General features: G+C 50.4%; 1 protein-coding gene across 3 annotated transcripts in view; it reads left to right on the top strand.

Moving 5' to 3' along the window:
- The window catches only part of LOC128703159 (neurotrophin 1), a 43404-nt gene that overhangs the window by 16044 nt on the left and 7145 nt on the right, over positions 1-20215 (top strand). For 2 of the 3 annotated variants that reach the window (XM_070103323.1, XM_070103324.1), the window contains 4 exons: positions 3641-3703; positions 15755-15829; positions 18348-18450; positions 18694-18813. In XM_070103323.1, coding sequence (XP_069959424.1) covers positions 3641-3703; positions 15755-15829; positions 18348-18450; positions 18694-18813 — 361 coding nt within the window. The remainder of the gene's footprint in view (positions 1-3640; positions 3704-15754; positions 15830-18347; positions 18451-18693; positions 18814-20215) is intronic. The other variant, XM_070103325.1, reaches the window with a different exon arrangement.

Genomic DNA, 20215 nt, shown 5'->3' with positions numbered 1-20215 from the left:
CCTGCACCGACCACCAGCGCAGCACCGCCACCAACTGACCACCGGCACCAGCGGACCACCGGCGCAAGCCAGCAGCCAGCCACCGCCAGCGGCCACCGCGGCCCAGTAATTACCAGCGACCACCAGCACCAGCAATGCCACCAGCACCGGCAACCAGCGGCCACCCCTTGACCACCAGCGCCAGCGGACCACCGCACCCCAGCAGCCACCAGCACCAGCGGCCACCAGCGCCAGCGGCCAGCCAGCGCGCGGCCGCCAGCAACCAGCGCAGCTGACCACCAGCAGCCACCGGCGCCAGCGCAGCACCCAACGCCGCCACCGCACCCGAAGCTAAGCCACCCGGTCCAGTACCACCTGGCTGCCAGCAGCCACCAGCCCAGCCACCACCGCAGCGAACCACCAGCGCCAAGACCACCAGCGCAGCAGCCACCACCACAGCCACCAGCACCAGCACCTTGCAGCAACCACCAACCTGCCGGCCACCGGCGCAGCGGCCACCAGCGCAGCCGACCACCGCCAGCAACCACCGCTCCAGCGGAACCACCGGCGCCAGCACCACCAGCACCAGCCACCGCACCAGCAGCCACCACCGCCAGCGAACCACCGGCGGCCAGCAGCCACCGCCGCCCGCAACCACCGCGGCCAGCCGCCACCTGCACCAGCAAGGCCACCACCACCAGCAGCCACCGCAGCGGCCGCCTGCCAGCGGAACCACCTGCAGCCAACCTTGCCAGCCACCTGCCTGACCACCAGCGCCTTGCAACCACCACCAGCGGCCACCACCGCAGCCACCGGCCGCCGGCCATACCGCTGACCACCGGCACCGGCGCCACCACCGCCGGCAACCACCAGCGGCAGCCACCACCGCCAGCGAACCACCGGCGGCCAGCACCTGGCACCGCCACCACCACCTGCAGCAACCACCAGCGGCCAACCGGCCACCGCCGCCAGCAGCCACCACCACCAATGAACCGCCACCACCAATGGACCACCAGCGCCAGCAGCCACCTCCAGCGGCCACCGCAGCACCACCACCTGCAGCACCGCCACCTGCCAGCCACCGCCAGCGGCCACCTGCCAGCAAGCCACCGGCACCAGCAGCCTACCTGCAGCAGCCACCAGCGCAGCCACCACCACCAGCAGCCACCACCGCACCAGCGACCACCAGCACCAGCTACCACCACCAGCGCCGCGTAACCACCACCACCAGCAAGGCCACCGGGCCACCCAGCTGACCACCAGCGGCAGCAGCCGGCCACCACCAACCTGGCACCAGCACCAACCAAGCCACCACCACCAGCACCACCGCAGCACCACCACCAGCAACCACCAGCACCGTAACCACCACCACCAGCGCCACCACCTGCAGCCACCACCGCCTGCCAGCACCACCGCCAGCCACTTGCCACCAGCGCAGCAGCCACCGGCATCCAGCAACCACCAGGCGCAGCACCACCACCGCCAGCAGCCACCAGCGACCACCAGCGCAGCAAGGCCACCACCACCAAGGCTGCCAGCGGCCACCGGCACGCTGACCACCGGCACCAGCAGCCACCACCACCAGCGGTACCAGCGGCAGCCACCAGCCAGCAACCACCACCACCCAGCAGCCACCACCAGTGACCACCGCCGCAGCAGCCACCGCACCACCACCGCCGCACCACCGCAGCAACCACCACCGCAGCCACCGCCAGACCACCACCGCACCTGACCACCGCACCGGCCACCAGCGCCAGCGTACCGGCACCAGCAACCACCAGCACCACCAGCCGGCCACCAGCGCCAGCGGCCAGCCAGGCCGCAACGGCAGCAGCCACCGCCGCCAGCGCCACCAGCGCCAGCACCACCACCAGCAACCACCGGCACCAGCGACCACCGGCACCAGCGAGCCACCGCCAGCACCACCACCGCAACCACCGGCGCCAACCAGCTGGCCGCCGGCCAGCCACCGCCACCGCGGCCACCGGCGCCAGCGGCCACCGCGCCACCCGGACCTGGCGCCCAGCGGCACCGCGGCCACCTGCAGCGGCCACCCGGCCAGCGCCGCCACCGGCGGCAACCACCCCGGCGCAGCCGGCGCACCACCAGCAACCACCACCACAGCAGCCACCAGCAGCACCACCCGGCGCCAGCCGCCACCCGCGCAGCTGCCACCGGCGCAGCCACCACCAGCGCCAGCGACCGCAGCGCCGGCACCAGCAGCCACCACCAGCGGCCACCCGGACCACCAGCGGCAGCCGGCCACCGCCGGCAGGGCACCTGCAGCAGCCACCAGCGCAGCAACCGGCGCCAGCAGCCACCAATACCCAGGCGGAACCACCAGCCAGCCGGACCACCAGCAACCGCACCAGCAATACACCACCGCCAGCAGCCCACCTGCAGCACCAGCACCAGCAACCACCGCCAACCAGCAGTAACCACCACCACCAATGCCACCACCACCAGCAGCAACCACCACCAGCAGCACCAGCGCCAGCAACCACCACCACCAGCACCACCGCCGCAGCCAACCACCACCGGCACCACCGCAGCACCAGCACCAGCAACCACCACCACCAGCAGCCAGCCACCTGCAGCAGCCACCTGGCGGCAACCACCAACACCACCACCAGCGCAGCCATCGGCCACCACCGCCAGCACCACCGCGCAGCTGAACCACCGGCGCAGCAACCACCAGCAATGAACCACCGGCGCCAGCACCACCAGCGCCAGCCAGGCGCCAGCACCCAGCGCCAGCCAGCCACCACCGTGACCACCAGGCGCCAGCGCCAGGCGCCAGCAACCACCAGCGCACAGCCAATACCACCCCACCACCAGCCAGCCACCACCGCAGCCAACCACCAGCGCCAGCAGCCACCACCACCAGCACCACCACCGCCAGCCACCATCGGCACCGCCAGCCAGCACCACCGCACCGCACCAGCTGCACCGGCGACCACCGCGCAGCCAACCACCAGCAATACCACCACCAGCCACCGCACCAACGCCACCACCGCCAGCAAGCCACCACCGGCCAGCGCAGCCGGTACCGCGGCAGCCACCGCCGCCAGCAACCACCACCAGCAACCACCACCACCAGCAACCACCACCACCAGCAACCACCACCACCAGCAACCACCAGCACCAGCAACCACCAGCACCAGCAACCACCACCACCAGCAACCACCACCACCAGCAACCACCACCACCAGCAACCACCAGCACCAGCAACCACCACCACCAGCAACCACCAGCACCAGCAACCACCAGCACCAGCAACCACCAGCACCAGCAACCACCACCAGCAACCACCACCACCAGCAACCACCACTCACTCATCTGAAACACTGAAGATGGTAACTTTCACTTTTCTACACTACCTTTCCTCCTAATTTAAACTAGCACCTCAACCACAGGGTCCGATACAGTACGAGTTACCTTGCTACTTACAATCAATACCTCCACATCTAATATAAATAATAATATACACAAATTTCAATTGTAAACTCCAAGGAAGGCGTGTTGATGCTGTGAAGTTCTCGAGCTGCAGTGAATCCCATTAAACGTAATTACCTTCCATTTCCCAGGCGGTGCATGGCCCCCCTTACCGGTTTAGGGCTTCCCCGTGAATATAATAACTAAGAAGTGTTGTTCATTGCAGATCGGGAACCACTTCTAAGATCCAGTAAGATACTGCACTTCCTGCCTGAACGATACTTTGACTGTAAGTATGACGTTCCCTCCTGTATGTCTTGCTAGATGTTTCCTTCTTCACACCTAGGTGGATGGTCCCTCCTTTACACCTAGGTGGATGGTCCCTCCTTTACACCTAGGTGGATGGTCCCTCCTTTACACCTAGGTAGATGGTCCCTCCTTTACACCTAGGTGGATGGTCCCTCCTTTACACCTAGGTAGATGGTCCCTCCTTTACACCTAGGTAGATGGTCCCTCCTTTACACCTAGGTGGATGGTCCCTCCTTTACACCTAGGTGGATGGTCCCTCCTTTACACCTAGGTAGATGGTCCCTCCTTTACACCTAGGTAGATGGTCCCTCCTTTACACCTAGGTAGATGGTCCCTCCTTTACACCTAGGTAGATGGTCCCTCCTTTACACCTAGGTAGATGGTCCCTCCTTTACACCTAGGTAGATGGTCCCTCCTTTACACCTAGGTGGATGGTCCCTCCTTTACACCTAGGTAGATGGTCCCTCCTTTATACCTAGGTGGATGGTCCCTCCTTTACACCTAGGTAGATGGTCCCTCCTTTACACCTAGGTAGATGGTCCCTCCTTTACACCTAGGTAGATGGTCCCTCCTTTACACCTAGGTGGATGGTCCCTCCTTTACACCTAGGTGGATGGTCCCTCCTTTACACCTAGGTAGATGGTCCCTCCTTTACACCTAGGTGGATGGTCCCTCCTTTACACCTAGGTAGATGGTCCCTCCTTTACACCTAGGTAGATGGTCCCTCCTTTACACCTAGGTGGATGGTCCCTCCTTTACACCTAGGTAGATGGTCCCTCCTTTACACCTAGGTAGATGGTCCCTCCTTTACACCTAGGTGGATGGTCCCTCCTTTACACCTAGGTAGATGGTCCCTCCTTTACACCTAGGTAGATGGTCCCTCCTTTACACCTATGTGGATGGTCCCTCCTTTACACCTAGGTAGATGGTCCCTCCTTTACACCTAGGTAGATGGTCCCTCCTTTACACCTAGGTGGATGGTCCCTCCTTCACACCTAGGTGGATGGTCCCTCCTTCCCAACTAGGTAGATGGTCCCTCCTTTAGACCTAGGTAGATGGTGCCTCCCACCTAGGTGGATGGTCCCTCCTTTAGACCTAGGTAGATATCCATCCTTTTAGGTAGATGGTCTCACACCTATGTGGATGGTCCCTCCTTTACAAGGTAGATGGTCCCTTTCTCAAGGTAGATGGTCCCTCCTTTACACCTAGGTGGATGGTCCCTCCTTTACATCTAGGTGGATGGTCCCTCCTTCCCATCTAGATAGATGGTACGTCCCTCAGAACTAAGTATACTGTGCCTCCCTTTCTCAAGGAATAAATAGGTCACTTTCTCACAGAAACCTGAAGGGCAGTGACAGTTTATTTCTTCCAATGATCTAAATTTCTGATCCCTCTTAAATACCTAGTGACCTCTCCTAGAATTATGTAGAACACAGACGACTGAGGAAACCACTCTAGTAAATGTTCTGAACTGAGCCTAAGTATCTTATTCCACATCTTGTCAGTATCACCGAACCATTACTCTGCAGAGAACCTTCCTCAGTCAGAAGGTCCCCCCCCACGTGTGAGTATAAGGTCCGTCCCTAGTGTAAGGTCCCTTCCTAGTGTAAGTATAAGGTCCCTCCCTAGTGTAAGGTCCCTTCCTAGTGTAAGTATAAGGTCCCTCCCTAGTGTAAGGTCCCTTCCTAGTGTAAGTATAAGGTCCCTCCCTAGTGTAAGGTCCCTTCCTAGTGTAAGTAGTAAGTATAAGTCCCTCCCTAGTGTAAGGTCCCTTCCCTAGTGTAAGTATAAGGTCCCTCCCTAGGGTAAGTATAAGGTCCCTCCCTAGTGTAAATATAAGGTCCCTCCCTAGTGTAAGTATAAGTCCCTTCCTAGTGTAAGTATAAGGTCGCTCCCTAGTGTAAGTCTAAGTCCCTTTAGAGTAAGTATAAGGACCTAGTGTAAGTATAAGGTCCCTCCCTAGTGTAAGGTCCCTTCCTAGTGTAAGTATAAGGTCCCTCCCTAGTGTAAGTCTAAGTCCCTTCCTAGAGTAAGTATAAGGACTCTCCCAAGTGTAAGTATAAGGTCCTTCCCTAGTGTAAGTATAAGGTCCCTCCCTAGTGTAAGTATAAGATCCCTCCCTAGTGTAAATATAAGGTCCCTCCCTAGTGTAAGTATAAGATCCCTCCCTAGTGTAAGTATAAGGTCCCTCCCTAGTGTAAGGTCCCTTCCTAGTGTAAGTATAAGGTCCCTCCCTAGTGTAACGTCCCTTCCTAGTGTAAGTATAAGGTCCATCCCTAGTGTAAGGTCCCTTCCTAGTGTAAGTATAAGGTCCCTCCCTAGTGTAAGTATAAGGTCCCTCCCTAGTGTAAGTATAAGGTCCCTCCCTAGTGTAAGTATAAGGTCGCTCCCTAGTGTAAGTATAAGGTCCCTCCCTAGTGTAAGTATAAGGTCCCTCCCTAGTGTAAGTATAAGGTCCCTCCCTAGTGTAAGTATAAGGTCCCTCCCTAGTGTAAGTACAAGGTCCCTCCCTAGTGTAAGTATAAGGTCCCTCCCTAGTGTAAGTATAAGGTCCCTCCCTAGTGTAAGTACAAGGTCCCTCCCTAGTGTAAGTATAAGGTCCCTCCCTAGTGTAAGTATAAGGTCCCTCCCTAGTGTAAGTATAAGGTCCCTCCCTAGTGTAAGTATAAGGTCCCTCCCTAGTGTAAGTATAAGGTCCCTCCCTAGTGTAAGTATAAGGTCCCTCCCTAGTGTAAGTACAAGGTCCCTCCCTAGTGTAAGTATAAGGTCCCTCCCTAGTGTAAGTATAAGGTCCCTCCCTAGTGTAAGTATAAGGTCCCTCCCTAGTGTAGGTATAAGGTCCCTAGTGTAAGTATAAGGTCCCTCCCTAGTGTAAGTATAAGGTCCCTCCCTAGTGTAAGTATAAGGTCCCTCCCTAGTGTAAGTATAAGGTCCCTCCCTAGTGTAAGTATAAGGTCCCTCCCTAGTGTAAGTATAAGGTCCCTCCCTAGTGTAAGTACAAGTATAAGGTCCCTCCGTAGTCCCTCCCTAGTGTAAGTATAAGGTCCCTCTCTAGTGTAAGTATAAGGTCCCTCCCTAGTGTAAGTATAAGGTCCCCGTAGTGTAAGTATAAGGTCCCTCCCTAGTGTAAGTATAAGGTCCCTCCCTAGTGTAAGTATAAGGTCCCCCTAGTGTAAGTATAAGGTCCCTCCCTAGTGTAAGTATAAGGTCCCTCCCTAGTGTAAGTATAAGGTCCCTCCCTAGTGTAAGTATAAGGTCCCTCCCTAGTGTAAGTATAAGGTCCCCCTAGTGTAAGTATAAGGTCCCTCCCTAGTGTAAGTATAAGGTCCCTCCCTAGTGTAAGTATAAGGTCCCTCCCTAGTGTAAGTATAAGGTCCCCCTAGTGTAAGTATAAGGTCCCTCCCTAGTGTAAGTATAAGGTCCCTCCCTAGTGTAAGTATAAGGTCCCTCCCTAGTGTAAGTATAAGGTCCCTCCCTAGTGTAAGTATAAGGTCCCTCCCTAGTGTAAGTATAAGGTCCCTCCCTAGTGTAAGTATAAGGTCCCTCCCTAGTGTAAGTATAAGGTCCCCCTAGTGTAAGTATAAGGTCCCTCCCTAGTGTAAGTATAAGGTCCCTCCCTAGTGTAAGTATAAGGTCCCTCCCTAGTGTAAGTATAAGGTCCCTCCCTAGTGTAAGTATAAGGTCCCTCCCTAGTGTAAGTATAAGGTCCCTCCCTAGTGTAAGTATAAGGTCCCTCCGTAGTGTAAGTACAAGGTCCCTCCCTGTTTCCCGTGTGAAAAAAATAATAATAATTGAACGTTGTGTCAGAGGAAAGAAAGTCTCCCTGAAAGCATTGAGTATACATAGTGTATAGTGTATACTACAGTGGCTCCCTAGTATATTGATGATAAAGGCTAAAGTGTCATTTGAAAACAGGTGAATTTGTAAATGAAGTGATAAGCCTATAGAGGCAGGTGCCAGAAGTCGCCAGAAACTTACCACAGGTCAGCTATTTTTAATAATCTTCCTGGCCTGCTAGTGTACTCGCATATAATCTAGTGATACCAGTGAATAGCAGAATACAGTGTTGTAGTAGCAACTAACCAGTATTATAATGGTACTTAGTGGAGTGGAGTGACTTTCATTAGTTTCATTTTCTTGAAATACGAGACGTTACTGTGAATTTCATATAACCTGTAGTTACCAGCGGTCGCAATATACACAACGAGAAGCAATTATTACTACAGAAAAAGCGTCCTTCCTCCAAAATTTGCACCAGTCAACTATAGTGATAATATAGCATTTATTGTGGTGGAGACGGAAAAACAAAAATAGAAAAGCCAGATACAGCGATTGATAAACAAAGAGGTCGACTGTACGTCATTGTAGGAGCTGCCAGATATCACCGGCTCTTCAACACGCAAGTTATACTTTTGTATCAGTCAAATCACATATTACTCGGGTAGATAATTTCCAGTAGATCCTTCATGTGTTAGCTCAAATCACCGACCAGTATGTTTTAAATAAGTGACCCACTGATCAGAGCAGATCGACTGGTCCGAACCCTTGACTGGTCCGAACCCTTGACTGGTCCGAACCCGGGACTGGTTTCAAACAGTTTCGTTGGACAATAAAGCAGACTGTAAACGGATGGGTTTGTAGGCGCCCTTATAAACACAAACATTAAAAATCAGGAACGTGACGGTAAGCTGTCCAATATACAAAAAGAGTTAGAAACAGAAATACAAATAGCTAGAGCTTCATTTAAGGTTATTAATATAATATTCAAGAGGTTGCTAGTAGACTTGCAGTAAATCAACCATTCAAATCATTATGAAGCTGTGTGTAGTCTGTGGTCAGTCAAACAAACGGGCTACCACATGGATAAATTGTCATTTTTGTGGAAATTGGTGTCACGCTCCTTGTGCAGATATCCCAGAACTAGCTACAAGCAGTATTAAAACAGAGAAGTGTTTTTGGGTATGCCCAAATGAGGAAAATCTGTGGACTAAAATCACAAGGGTATTAAAAGAGGATAACATCAAAGCTGCTTTCATAGAAAACCTGGAAGCTTTCTACAACAGATGGGAACATAAAAAGTCCGGGCTGAATGGTACTGCCCTTGATACTGGCCATGTAGTCACAAACTGTAAGGCTGGAGGTGATGTCCTGGTAGTCAGTAAATGTAGGGCTGATAGTGCTGTCCTGGGAGACAGTAATGGTGAAGCTGGAGGTGCTGTCCTGGGAGACAGTAATGGTGAAGCTGGAGATACTGTCCTGGGAGACAGTAATGGTGAAGCTGGAGGTGCTGTCCTGGGAGACAGAAATGGTGAAGCTGGAGATACTGTCCTGGTAGACAGTAATGGTGAAGCTGGAGATTTTGTCCAGGTAGTCGGGAATTATACGCAGGAAGGAATACATATAAATGACCTCATAGAGGACAGGAGCCATAGTAGGGAAACAAGTGTAGTCAAAGATAAGATAAAACCAATATTGCAAACCAGAAATACCGCAGGAAATAGCAAACAAGAGGACTCCAATAGCAATAGTGAGGATAAATTACCAAAAACAACTGGTGGGAGCTCCATTGTTGGTGCTAAGGAGGATAGGAATAAGACAGGGAAACATGCACCAACAGGGAATACAGTCACAGAAACCCAAGGCAAACGGAAACCAAGCCTGTGCACATACTATGCACTTGGTATCTGCTGGCATGGGAAATCTGGAAAAACAGATGGGACATGCAACTATGACCACCCTAGAAAATGTCATGCCCATATGACAACAGGAAAATGCAAACTCCCTTCCTGTAAGCTTTTTCACCCTGAAATGTGTACCTCTTCAGTACAGGAAAGACTGTGCTATAACTTAAATTGCCAGGCATACCATCTAAAGGGGACAAAAAGATACAAAACATCCAGGCCATGGGAAAACCTGGGTAGCCACAGCCACTCAAGAGGGAGAGGTTTTTTAGTGCCAGGAAGGAAAAAAAACTGGCAGGAAATGGCAGAAATCGTACACCAAATCCAGTCATTCCTGGAGTGGAACCACAGTCGATGGCCTCCACTCCAAACCAACAGATACAGATACTAATGCCGGAAAAAAAATCCCCCCCCCAGTACCAACAATACCACCAGTCCGATAACATTCTTCTTTGCAAATATACAGGGTCTAAAGCCAGCAATAAACAACAAAATACCTTTCATCCGTGGACTGCTTGCAGAGGCAAAGGCAATGTTCGCGGCTTTCACTGAGACCCACATAAAGGATCACTTGGACAACGAAATATGGATCCCAGGTTACAACCTATACAGATGTGACAGAGTGAACAGGCAAAAGGGGGGGGTTGGCCTGTACATTGCAGAGTCACTTGTTTGCACAGAACTGCTTAATGCCTCAAATGACGTAGTGGAAGTTTTAGCAGTAAAGGTCGAGAACCAAAACCTAGTCATTGTGGTAGTCTACAAGCCTCCGGATGCAACATCCCAGCAATTCCAGGAACAGCTGTTAAAAATTGACCACTGTCTGGAAAATCTTCCAGCTCCTGCACCCAACATCTTGCTCCTGGGGGATTTCAACTTAAGGCACCTAAAATGGAGGAATATAGCAAATAATATTGTTGCAGTAATAACACCAGGAGGCAGCTCTGATGAAAACTCACACTCACACGAGCTTTTAAATCTCTGCACAAAATTCAATTTAAACCAGCAAATAATAGAGCCTACTAGACTGGAGAATACACTAGACCTCATCTTCACTAACAATGATGATCTGATAAGAAATGTCACCATATCAAAAACAATATACTCAGATCACAACATAATTGAGGTTCAGACATGTATGCGTGGAGCCTCAGACCGACAAAATGAGACTAGTCACGAGGGAGCATTCACCAAATTCAACTTCAATAACAAAAACATAAAGTGGGACCAAGTAAACCAAGTCCTAACCGATATAAGCTGGGAAGATATACTAAGCAACACAGACCCAAACTTATGCCTAGAACAGATTAACTCGGTGGCACTCGATGTATGCACAAGGCTTATTCCTCTAAGAAAAAGGAGGAGTAGATGTAAAATAGAAAGAGACAGGCGCTCCCTTTACAGGCGACGGAAAAGAATAACAGAGCGGCTAAAAGAGGTCAATATATCAGAAATGCGCAGGGAGACACTGGTCAGAGAAATAGCAAGCATCGAACTTAAGCTAAAAGAATCCTTTAGGAGTCAGGAATCGCGGGAAGAACTAAAAGCCATAAATGAAATCGAAAGAAACCCAAAGTATTTCTTCTCCTATGCCAAATCAAAATCGAGAACAACGTCCAGTATTGGGCCCCTACTTAAACAAGATGGGTCCTACACAGATGACAGCAAGGAAATGAGTGAGCTACTCAAGTCCCAATATGACTCAGTTTTTAGCAAGCCGCTAACCAGACTGAGAGTCGAAGATCAAAATGAATTTTTTATGAGAGAGCCACAAAATTTGATTAACACAAGCCTATCCGATGTTATCCTGACGCCAAATGACTTCGAACAGGCGATAAATGACATGCCCATGCACTCTGCCCCAGGGCCAGACTCATGGAACTCTGTGTTCATCAAGAACTGCAAGAAGCCCCTATCACGAGCCTTTTCCATCCTATGGAGAGGGAGCATGGACACGGGGGTCGTCCCTCAGTTACTAAAAACAACAGACATAGCCCCACTCCACAAAGGGGGCAGTAAAGCAACAGCAAAGAACTACAGACCAATAGCACTAACATCCCATATCATAAAAATCTTTGAAAGGGTCCTAAGAAGCAAGATCACCACCCATCTAGAAACCCATCAGTTACACAACCCAGGGCAACATGGGTTTAGAACAGGTCGCTCCTGTCTGTCTCAACTACTGGATCACTACGACAAGGTCCTAAATGCACTAGAAGACAAAAAGAATGCAGATGTAATATATACAGACTTTGCAAAAGCCTTCGACAAGTGTGACCATGGCGTAATAGCGCACAAAATGCGCGCTAAAGGAATAACAGGAAAAGTTGGTCGATGGATCTATAATTTCCTCACTAACAGAACACAGAGAGTAGTCGTCAACAGAGTAAAGTCCGAGGCAGCTACGGTGAAAAGCTCTGTTCCACAAGGCACAGTACTAGCTCCCATCTTGTTCCTCATCCTCATATCCGACATAGACAAGGATGTCAGCCACAGCACCGTGTCTTCCTTTGCAGATGACACCCGAATCTGCATGACAGTGTCTTCCATTGCAGACACTGCAAGGCTCCAGGCGGACATCAACCAAATCTTTCAGTGGGCTGCAGAAAACAATATGAAGTTCAACGATGAGAAATTTCAATTACTCAGATATGGTAAACATGAGGAAATTAAATCTTCATCAGAGTACAAAACAAATTCTGGCCACAAAATAGAGCGAAACACCAACGTCAAAGACCTGGGAGTGATTATGTCGGAGGATCTCACCTTCAAGGACCATAACATTGTATCAATCGCATCTGCTAGAAAAATGACAGGATGGATAATGAGAACCTTCAAAACTAGGGAGGCCAAGCCCATGATGACACTCTTCAGGTCACTTGTTCTATCTAGGCTGGAATATTGCTGCACTCTAACAGCACCTTTCAAGGCAGGTGAAATTGCCGACCTAGAAAATGTACAGAGAACTTTCACGGCGCGCATAACGGAGATAAAACACCTCAATTACTGGGAGCGCTTGAGGTTTCTAAACCTGTATTCCCTGGAACGCAGGAGGGAGAGATACATGATTATATACACCTGGAAAATCCTAGAGGGACTAGTACCGAACTTGCACACGAAAATCACTCACTACGAAAGCAAAAGACTTGGCAGACGATGCACCATCCCCCCAATGAAAAGCAGGGGTGTCACTAGCACGTTAAGAGACCATACAATAAGTGTCAGGGGACCGAGACTGTTCAACTGCCTCCCAGCACACATAAGGGGGATTACCAACAGACCCCTGGCAGTCTTCAAGCTGGCACTGGACAAGCACCTAAAGGCAGTTCCTGATCAGCCGGGCTGTGGCTCGTACGTTGGTTTGCGTGCAGCCAGCAGCAACAGCCTGGTTGATCAGGCGCTGATCCACCAGGAGGCCTGGTCACAGACCGGGCCGCGGGGGCGTTGACCCCCGAAACTCTCTCCAGGTAAACTCCAGGTAAACTCCAGTGTAAGTATAAGGTCCCTCCGTAGTGTAAGTATAAGGTCCCTCCCTAGTGTAAGTATAAGGTCCCTCCCTAGTGTAAGTATAAGGTCCCTCCCTAGTGTAAGTCTAAGGTCCCTCCTTAGAGTAAGTATAAGGACTCTCCCAAGTGTAAGTATAAGGTCCTTCCCTAGTGTAAGTATAAGGTCCCTCCCTAGTGTAAGTATAAGGTCCCTCCCTAGTGTAAGTATAAGGTCCCTCCGTAGTGTAAGTATAAGGTCCCTCCGTAGTGTAAGTACAAGGTCCCTCCCTAGTGTAAGTATAAGGTCCCTCCGTAGTGTAAGTATAAGGTCCCTCCCTAGTGTAAGTATAAGGTCCCTCCCTAGTGTAAGTATAAGGTCCCTCCCTAGTGTAAGTATAAGGTCCCTCCCTAGTGTAAGTATAAGGTCCCTCCCTAGTGTAAGTATAAGGTCCCTCCCTAGTGTAAGTATAAGGTCCCTCCCTAGTGTAAGTATAAGGTCCCTCCGTAGTGTAAGTATAAGGTCCCTCCGTAGTGTAAGTACAAGGTCCCTCCCTAGTGTAAGTATAAGGTCCCTCCGTAGTGTAAGTATAAGGTCCCTCCCTAGTGTAAGTATAAGGTCCCTCCCTAGTGTAAGTATAAGGTCCCTCCCTAGTGTAAGTATAAGGTCCCTCCGTAGTGTAAGTATAAGGTCCCTCCCTAGTGTAAGTATAAGGTTCCTCCCTAGTGTAAGTATAAGGTCCCTCCCTAGTGTAAGTATAAGGTCCCTCCCTAGTGTAAGTATAAGGTCCCTCCCTTAGATTTAAGTTCCAATCCTCTCTCGGATATTAGTAAAATAATTAAAAACAAAAACTTTGAAATTGTTAAAATCTGTGCAACAACTAAAGAATGACTTACCTGATCGGCTTCAAATTTTCACCATCTCTTATGATTACACGATAATTACACATGTATACCTCTCGTGGCCCGGTGGCCTGGTGGCTAAAGCTCCCGCTTCACACACGGAGGGCCCGGGTTCGATTCCCGGCGGGTGGAAACATTTCGACACGTTTCCCTACACCTGTTGTCCTGTTCACCTAGCAGCAAATAGGTACCTGGGTGTTAGTCGACTGGTGTGGGTCGCATCCTGGGGGACAAGATTAAGGACCCCAATGGAAATAAGTTAGACAGTCCTCGATGACGCACTGACTTTCTTGGGTTATCCTGGGTGGCTAACCCTCCGGGGTTAAAAATCCGAACGAAATCTCTTAATATGCAGAGCATTTCGGGCGAACTTAAGACTAAATAAGGCAGTGACAAAATTGAGTAGGTTTTATACAGTACAGACTCTCTCTTAGGTGATTGTAAATATAAACTCTTGTAAATTTACCCAAATTAGTACATAATGTGGCATCTGGAGCATCGAACCCTATATTGAAGTCCTGTAAGATGCTCAGTTATCACAGGTTCTTTTAACTCAAGTGTGATAGCATTTATCTGTGTTTAGTGTTGATGATAGAGGATTTTGTTTGATTTTATCTGTTTATTTTGTGGTTGTATTTTATGGCTATGAGTGCTAAGTGATCTACGTGATTAAGGTGTTCGGTAAATGTTAATACTACAAGACTACGGCTACTATTACTGCTGTTACTACCACTACGACTATTACTACCACCATCCCTCACGTAAACCATGATCTGAATACAGCACAAGAGAGAGGTAGAGACATGTATAACATAGGATTTCACGTCAGAGCAGACTGTGGCGTGTGACGCATTCTTAATGTCTTGTTTACAATGTATCTAAGACAGTTTAGTAGAGACCAGTGAAGAGAAGGGACCAAGAGCTGTGACTAGACCCCTGCAACCACAACTAGGTGAGTACAGGAGTGATGACTCGACTTCTGCAACCACAACTAGGTGAGTACAGGAGTGATGACTCGACTTCTGCAACCACAACTAGGTGAGTACAGGAGTGGTGACTCTACTTCTGCAACCACAACTAGGTGAGTACAGGAGTGGTGACTCGACCTCTGCAACCACAACTAGGTGAGTACAGGAGTGGTGACTCTACTTCTGCAACCACAACTAGGTGAGTGCAGGAGTGGTGACTCGACCTCTGCAACCACAACTAGGTGAGTACAGGAGTGGTGACTCGACTTCTGCAACCACAACTAGGTGAGTACAGGAGTGATGACTCGACCTCTGCAACCACAATTAGGTGAGTACAGGAGTGGTGACTCGACCTCTGCAACCACAACTAGGTGAGCACAGGAGTGGTGACTCGACCTCTGCAACCACAACTAGGTGAGTACAGGAGTGGTGACTCGACTTCTGCAACCACAACTAGGTGAGTACAGGAGTGATGACTCGACCTCTGCAACCACAACTAGGTGAGTACAGGAGTGATGACTCGACCTCTGCAACCACAACTAGGTGAGTATAGGAGTGATGACTCGACTTCTGCAACCACAAAGGCGCTGTGTATGACCCGTAGGGGTCATACACCTCTGCAACCACAACTAGGTGAACACAGGAGTGGTGACTCGACCTCTGCAACCACAACTAGGTGAGTACAGGAGTGGTGACTCGACTTCTGCAACCACAACTAGGTGAGTACAGGAGTGATGACTCGACCTCTGCAACCACAACTAGGTGAGTACAGGAGTGATGACTCGACCTCTGCAACCACAACTAGGTGAGTACAGGAGTGATGACTCGACTTCTGCAACCACAAAGGCGCTGTGTATGACCCGTGCGGGTCATACACAGCACTTTGGAGAGAGGGAATGGAAAGCAATCAGGTTCCATCAAAGAGGAGCAAGTCCAATTCCTTGGATGAAGAGCCCCACTATCTCAGCATCATAAAATACGACTGTTCTTGTTGCAGCAGCTGTGGGCAGTGTACCTGGTCCTGTGGGCCTCCGTCTGCCCACACTCCATCCAGCCTCCATTTCTGTACCAGGTTAGTGTCCTAATATTATTATTATTTAGTATTGGTTATTGGTACATTCTCGGGAGAGTACTAAAGCCGTATGTTATGTAGTGCTTATGATGGGTATAGCTTCAGGTCTTTGACTCAACATACCTTCACCAGCATCAAGGTCTTTGATGAGTTAAAAGTGAGACTGGGGAGAGATGTGCTAGGTGTGTGGTGCTTGGTGTGTGGTGCTAGGTGTGTGGTGCTAGGTGTGTGGTGCTTGGTGTGTGGTGCTAGGTGTGTGCTAATCGCATCTGCTAGAAAAATGACAGGATGGATAATGAGAACCTTCAAAACTAGGGAGGCCAAGCCCATGATGACACTCTTCAGGTCACTTGTTCTATCTAGGCTGGAATATTGCTGCACACTAACAGCACCTTTCAAGGCAGAACTTTCACGGCGCGCATAACGGAGATAAAACACCTCAATTACTGGGAGCGCTTGAGGTTCCTAAACCTGTATTCCCTGGAACGCAGGAGGGAGAGATACATGATTATATACACCTGGAAAATCCTAGAGGGACTAGTACCGAACTTGCACACGAAAATCACTCACTACGAAAGCAAAAGACTTGGCAGACGATGCACCATCCCCCCAATGAAAAGCAGGGGTGTCACTAGCACGTTAAGAGACCATACAATAAGTGTCAGGGGCCCGAGACTGTTCAACTGCCTCCCAGCACACATAAGGGGGATTACCAACAGACCCCTGGCAGTCTTCAAGCTGGCACTGGACAAGCACCTAAAGTCAGTTCCTGATCAGCCGGGCTGTGGCTCGTACGTTGGTTTGCGTGCAGCCAGCAGCAACAGCCTGGTTGAACAGGCTCTGATCCACCAGGAGGCCTGGTCACAGACCGGGCCGCGGGGGCGTTGACCCCCGGAACTCTCTCCAGGTAAATTCCAGGTAAGTGTGTGGTGCTAGGTGTGTGCTAAGTGTGTGGTGCTAGGTGTGTGCTGGGTGTGTGGTGCTAGGTGTGTGCTAGGCGTATGGTACTGGGCATGTGGTGCTGTGTGCTAAAAATAGTGCTAGACGTGTGGTGCTAGGTGTGTGGTGCTAGATGTGTGGTGCTAGGTGTGTGGTGCTTGGTGTGTGGTGCTAGGTGTGTGCTTAGTGTGTGGTGCTAGGTGTGTGCTAAGTGTGTGGTGCTAGGTGTGTGCTAGGTGTGTGCTGGGTGTGTGGTGCTAGGTGTGTGCTAGGCGTATGGTACTGGGCATGTGGTGCTGTGTGCTAAAAATAGTGCTAGACGTGTGGTGCTAGGTGTGTGGTGCTTGGTGTGTGGTGCTAGGTGTGTGGTGCTAGGTGTGTGGTGCTTGGTGTGTGGTGCTAGGTGTGTGGTGCTTGGTGTGTGGTGCTAGGTGTGTGGTGCTAGGTGTGTGGTGCTAGGTGTGTGGTGCTTGGTGTGTGGTGCTAGGTGTGTGGTGCTAGGTGTGTGGTGCTTGGTGTGTGGTGCTAGGTGTGTGGTGCTAGGTGTGTGGTGCTAGGTGTGTGGTGCTTGGTGTGTGGTGCTAGGTGTGTGGTGCTTGGTGTGTGGTGCTAGGTGTGTGGTGCTTGGTGTGTGGTGCTAGGTGTGTGGTGCTAGGTGTGTGGTGCTAGGTGTGTGGTGCTAGGTGTGTGGTGCTAGGTGTGTGGTGCTAGGTGTGTGGTGCTAGGTGTGTGGTGCTAGGTGTGTGGTGCTAGGTGTGTGGTGCTAGGTGTGTGGTGCTAGGTGTGTGGTGCTAGGTGTGTGGTGCTAGGTGTGTGGTGCTAGGTGTGTGGTGCTAGGTGTGTGGTGCTAGGTGTGGTGCTAGGTGTGTGGTGCTAGGTGTGTGGTGCTAGGTGTGTGGTGCTAGGTGTGTGGTGCTAGGTGTGTGGTGCTAGGTGTGTGGTGCTAGGTGTGTGGTGCTTGGTGTGTGGTGCTAGGTGTGTGCTAGGTGTGTGGTGCTTGGTGTGGTGCTAGGTGTGTGGTGCTAGGTGTGTGGTGCTAGGTGTGTGGTGCTAGGTGTGTGGTGCTAGGTGTGTGGTGCTTGGTGTGTGGTGCTAGGTGTGTGGTGCTAGGTGTGTGCTAGGTGTGTGGTGCTAGGTGTGTGCTAGGTGTGTGGTGCTAGGTGTGTGGTGCTAGGTGTGTGGTGCTTGGTGTGTGGTGCTAGGTGTGTGGTGCTAGGTGTGTGCTAGGTGTGTGGTGCTAGGTGTGTGCTAGGTGTGTGGTGCTAGGTGTGTGGTGCTAGGTGTGTGGTGCTAGGTGTGTGGTGCTAGGTGTGTGGTGCTTGGTGTGTGGTGCTAGGTGTGTGGTGCTAGGTGTGTGCTAGGTGTGTGGTGCTAGGTGTGTGCTAGGTGTGTGGTGCTAGGTGTGTGCTAGGCGTATAAGTAAGCTTATTCAGGTATACACAAATACAGTTACATAGATTATCATACATAACAGTATATATGTACGTATGTATACATATGTATGTTACTGGGTGTGACGCTAGGACTGTGCTGTGTGAAGCTAGAAGCAGGTGAAGTGACCACATCTTTCCTACCACAGAGGTTGTGACCTCCCAGGTGGTGACCTCCCAGGTGGTGAGAGGTCAACGACCACAGTGTGCTGGAACAAGCAACTACTGCCTCTATGATCGTAACTACCCACTGTGAGTACTGGGGCAGTACTCTGGGTACTGCCCACTCATAACTAATCTCATACATGCTATACCCCACAGACAAGTTACGTATGTATATGTATAATCTTAATTCTCACTCATCCCCCTCTCATTTTCTTTCTCCCCAAGTATATGTAGTTATATCCGTTATTTATGTTAATTTTAGTTATCAATCGTATTTTAACCACGTTACCAAAATAGCGGTCCTATATTAACCGCCTCTCTCTCTTACAGAGACAAGGTTAATGCCATTATTGATCGATACTACAATGATATTCGTCACATATATGGCGACCTGTATCGCTTCCCCACCCACGATATTATCTACTATGAGAATGTCACTCGCCACTACAGGTACGGTAACATTAAATGTACTTACGTGGACTCACCTGTTTCTGGTTGCAGGGGTCGATTCATAACTACTGGCCCGTCTCTTCACTGGTCGCTACTTGGTCCTCTCTCTCCCTGCTCCATGAGCTTTAACATACCTCGTCTTAAAACTGTGTGTAGTTCCTGCCTCCACTACGTCACTTGCCAGACTATTCCACTTCTTGACAACTCTAAAGAAATACTTCGTAACATCCCTTCGATTCATCTGAGTTTTTAACTTCCAATTCTGACCCCTTGTTTCTGTGTCCCATCTCTGGAACAGCCTGTCTCTGTCTACCTTGTCAATTCCTCATAATATTTTGTATGTAGTTATCATGTCGTCCCTGACCCTCCTGTCCTTCAGTGTCGTCAGGCTGATTTCTTTTAACTTTTCTTCATAGGACATTCCCATTAGCTCTGGAACTAGTCTTGTTACAAATCTTTGCACTTTCTCAAATTTCTTGACGTGCTTGAACAGGTGTGTGTTCCAAACTGGTTCTGCATACTGCAGTATGGGCCTGAAATACACGTTGTACAGAGTCTTGAACGATTCCTTACTGAAGTATTGGAACGCTATTCTCAGGTTTGCCAGGCGCCCATATCTGGTTAGTGTGAGCCTCAGGAGATATGCTCGGTATTATACTCACCCCAAGATCATTTTCCTTGAGTGAGGTTTGCAGTCTTTGGCCACCTAGACTGTACTCTGTCTGCGGTCTTCTTTTGTGTGTACTCACCTATTTGTGGTTGCAGGGGTCGATTCATAGCTCCTGGCCCTGCCTCTTCACTGATTACTACTAGGTCCTCTCTCTCCCTGCTCCATGAGCTTTATCATACCTCGCCTTAAAACTATGTATGGTTCCCGCCTCCACTACTTCACTTTCTAGGCTATTCCACGGCTTGACTACTCTATGACTGAAGAAATACTTCCTAACATCCCTTTGATTCATCCGAGTCTCCAACTTCCAATTGTGACCTCTTGTGTCTGTGTCCCTTCTCTGGAACATCCCGTCTTTGTCCACCTCGTCTATTCCACGCAGTATTTTATATGTCGTTATCATGTCTCCCCTGACCCTCCTTGCCTCCAGTGTCGTCAGGCTGATTTCCCTCAACCTTTCTTCATAGGACAATCCCCGTAGCTCTGGGACTAGTCTTGTTGCAAACTTTCTCTAATTTCTTGACGTGCTTGACTAGGTGTGGATTCCAAACTGGTGCTGCATACTCCAGTATGGGCCTGACGTAGATGGTACACAAATGTGTGTGTGTGTGTGTGTGTGTGTGTAAGTGTAATTATATACAATTATAGGGCGATAACCGTTTAATATACCATACAAGTTTAGGGTAAAATAATTATTTAAAGGGTCAGTGGTAAGAGAGAAAACAGGATTAT

This window comes from Cherax quadricarinatus, chromosome 85, assembly GCF_038502225.1.
Source record: "Cherax quadricarinatus isolate ZL_2023a chromosome 85, ASM3850222v1, whole genome shotgun sequence".
Taxonomy (NCBI): domain Eukaryota; kingdom Metazoa; phylum Arthropoda; class Malacostraca; order Decapoda; family Parastacidae; genus Cherax; species Cherax quadricarinatus.
This window is presented reverse-complemented; position numbering and strand designations above follow the sequence as displayed.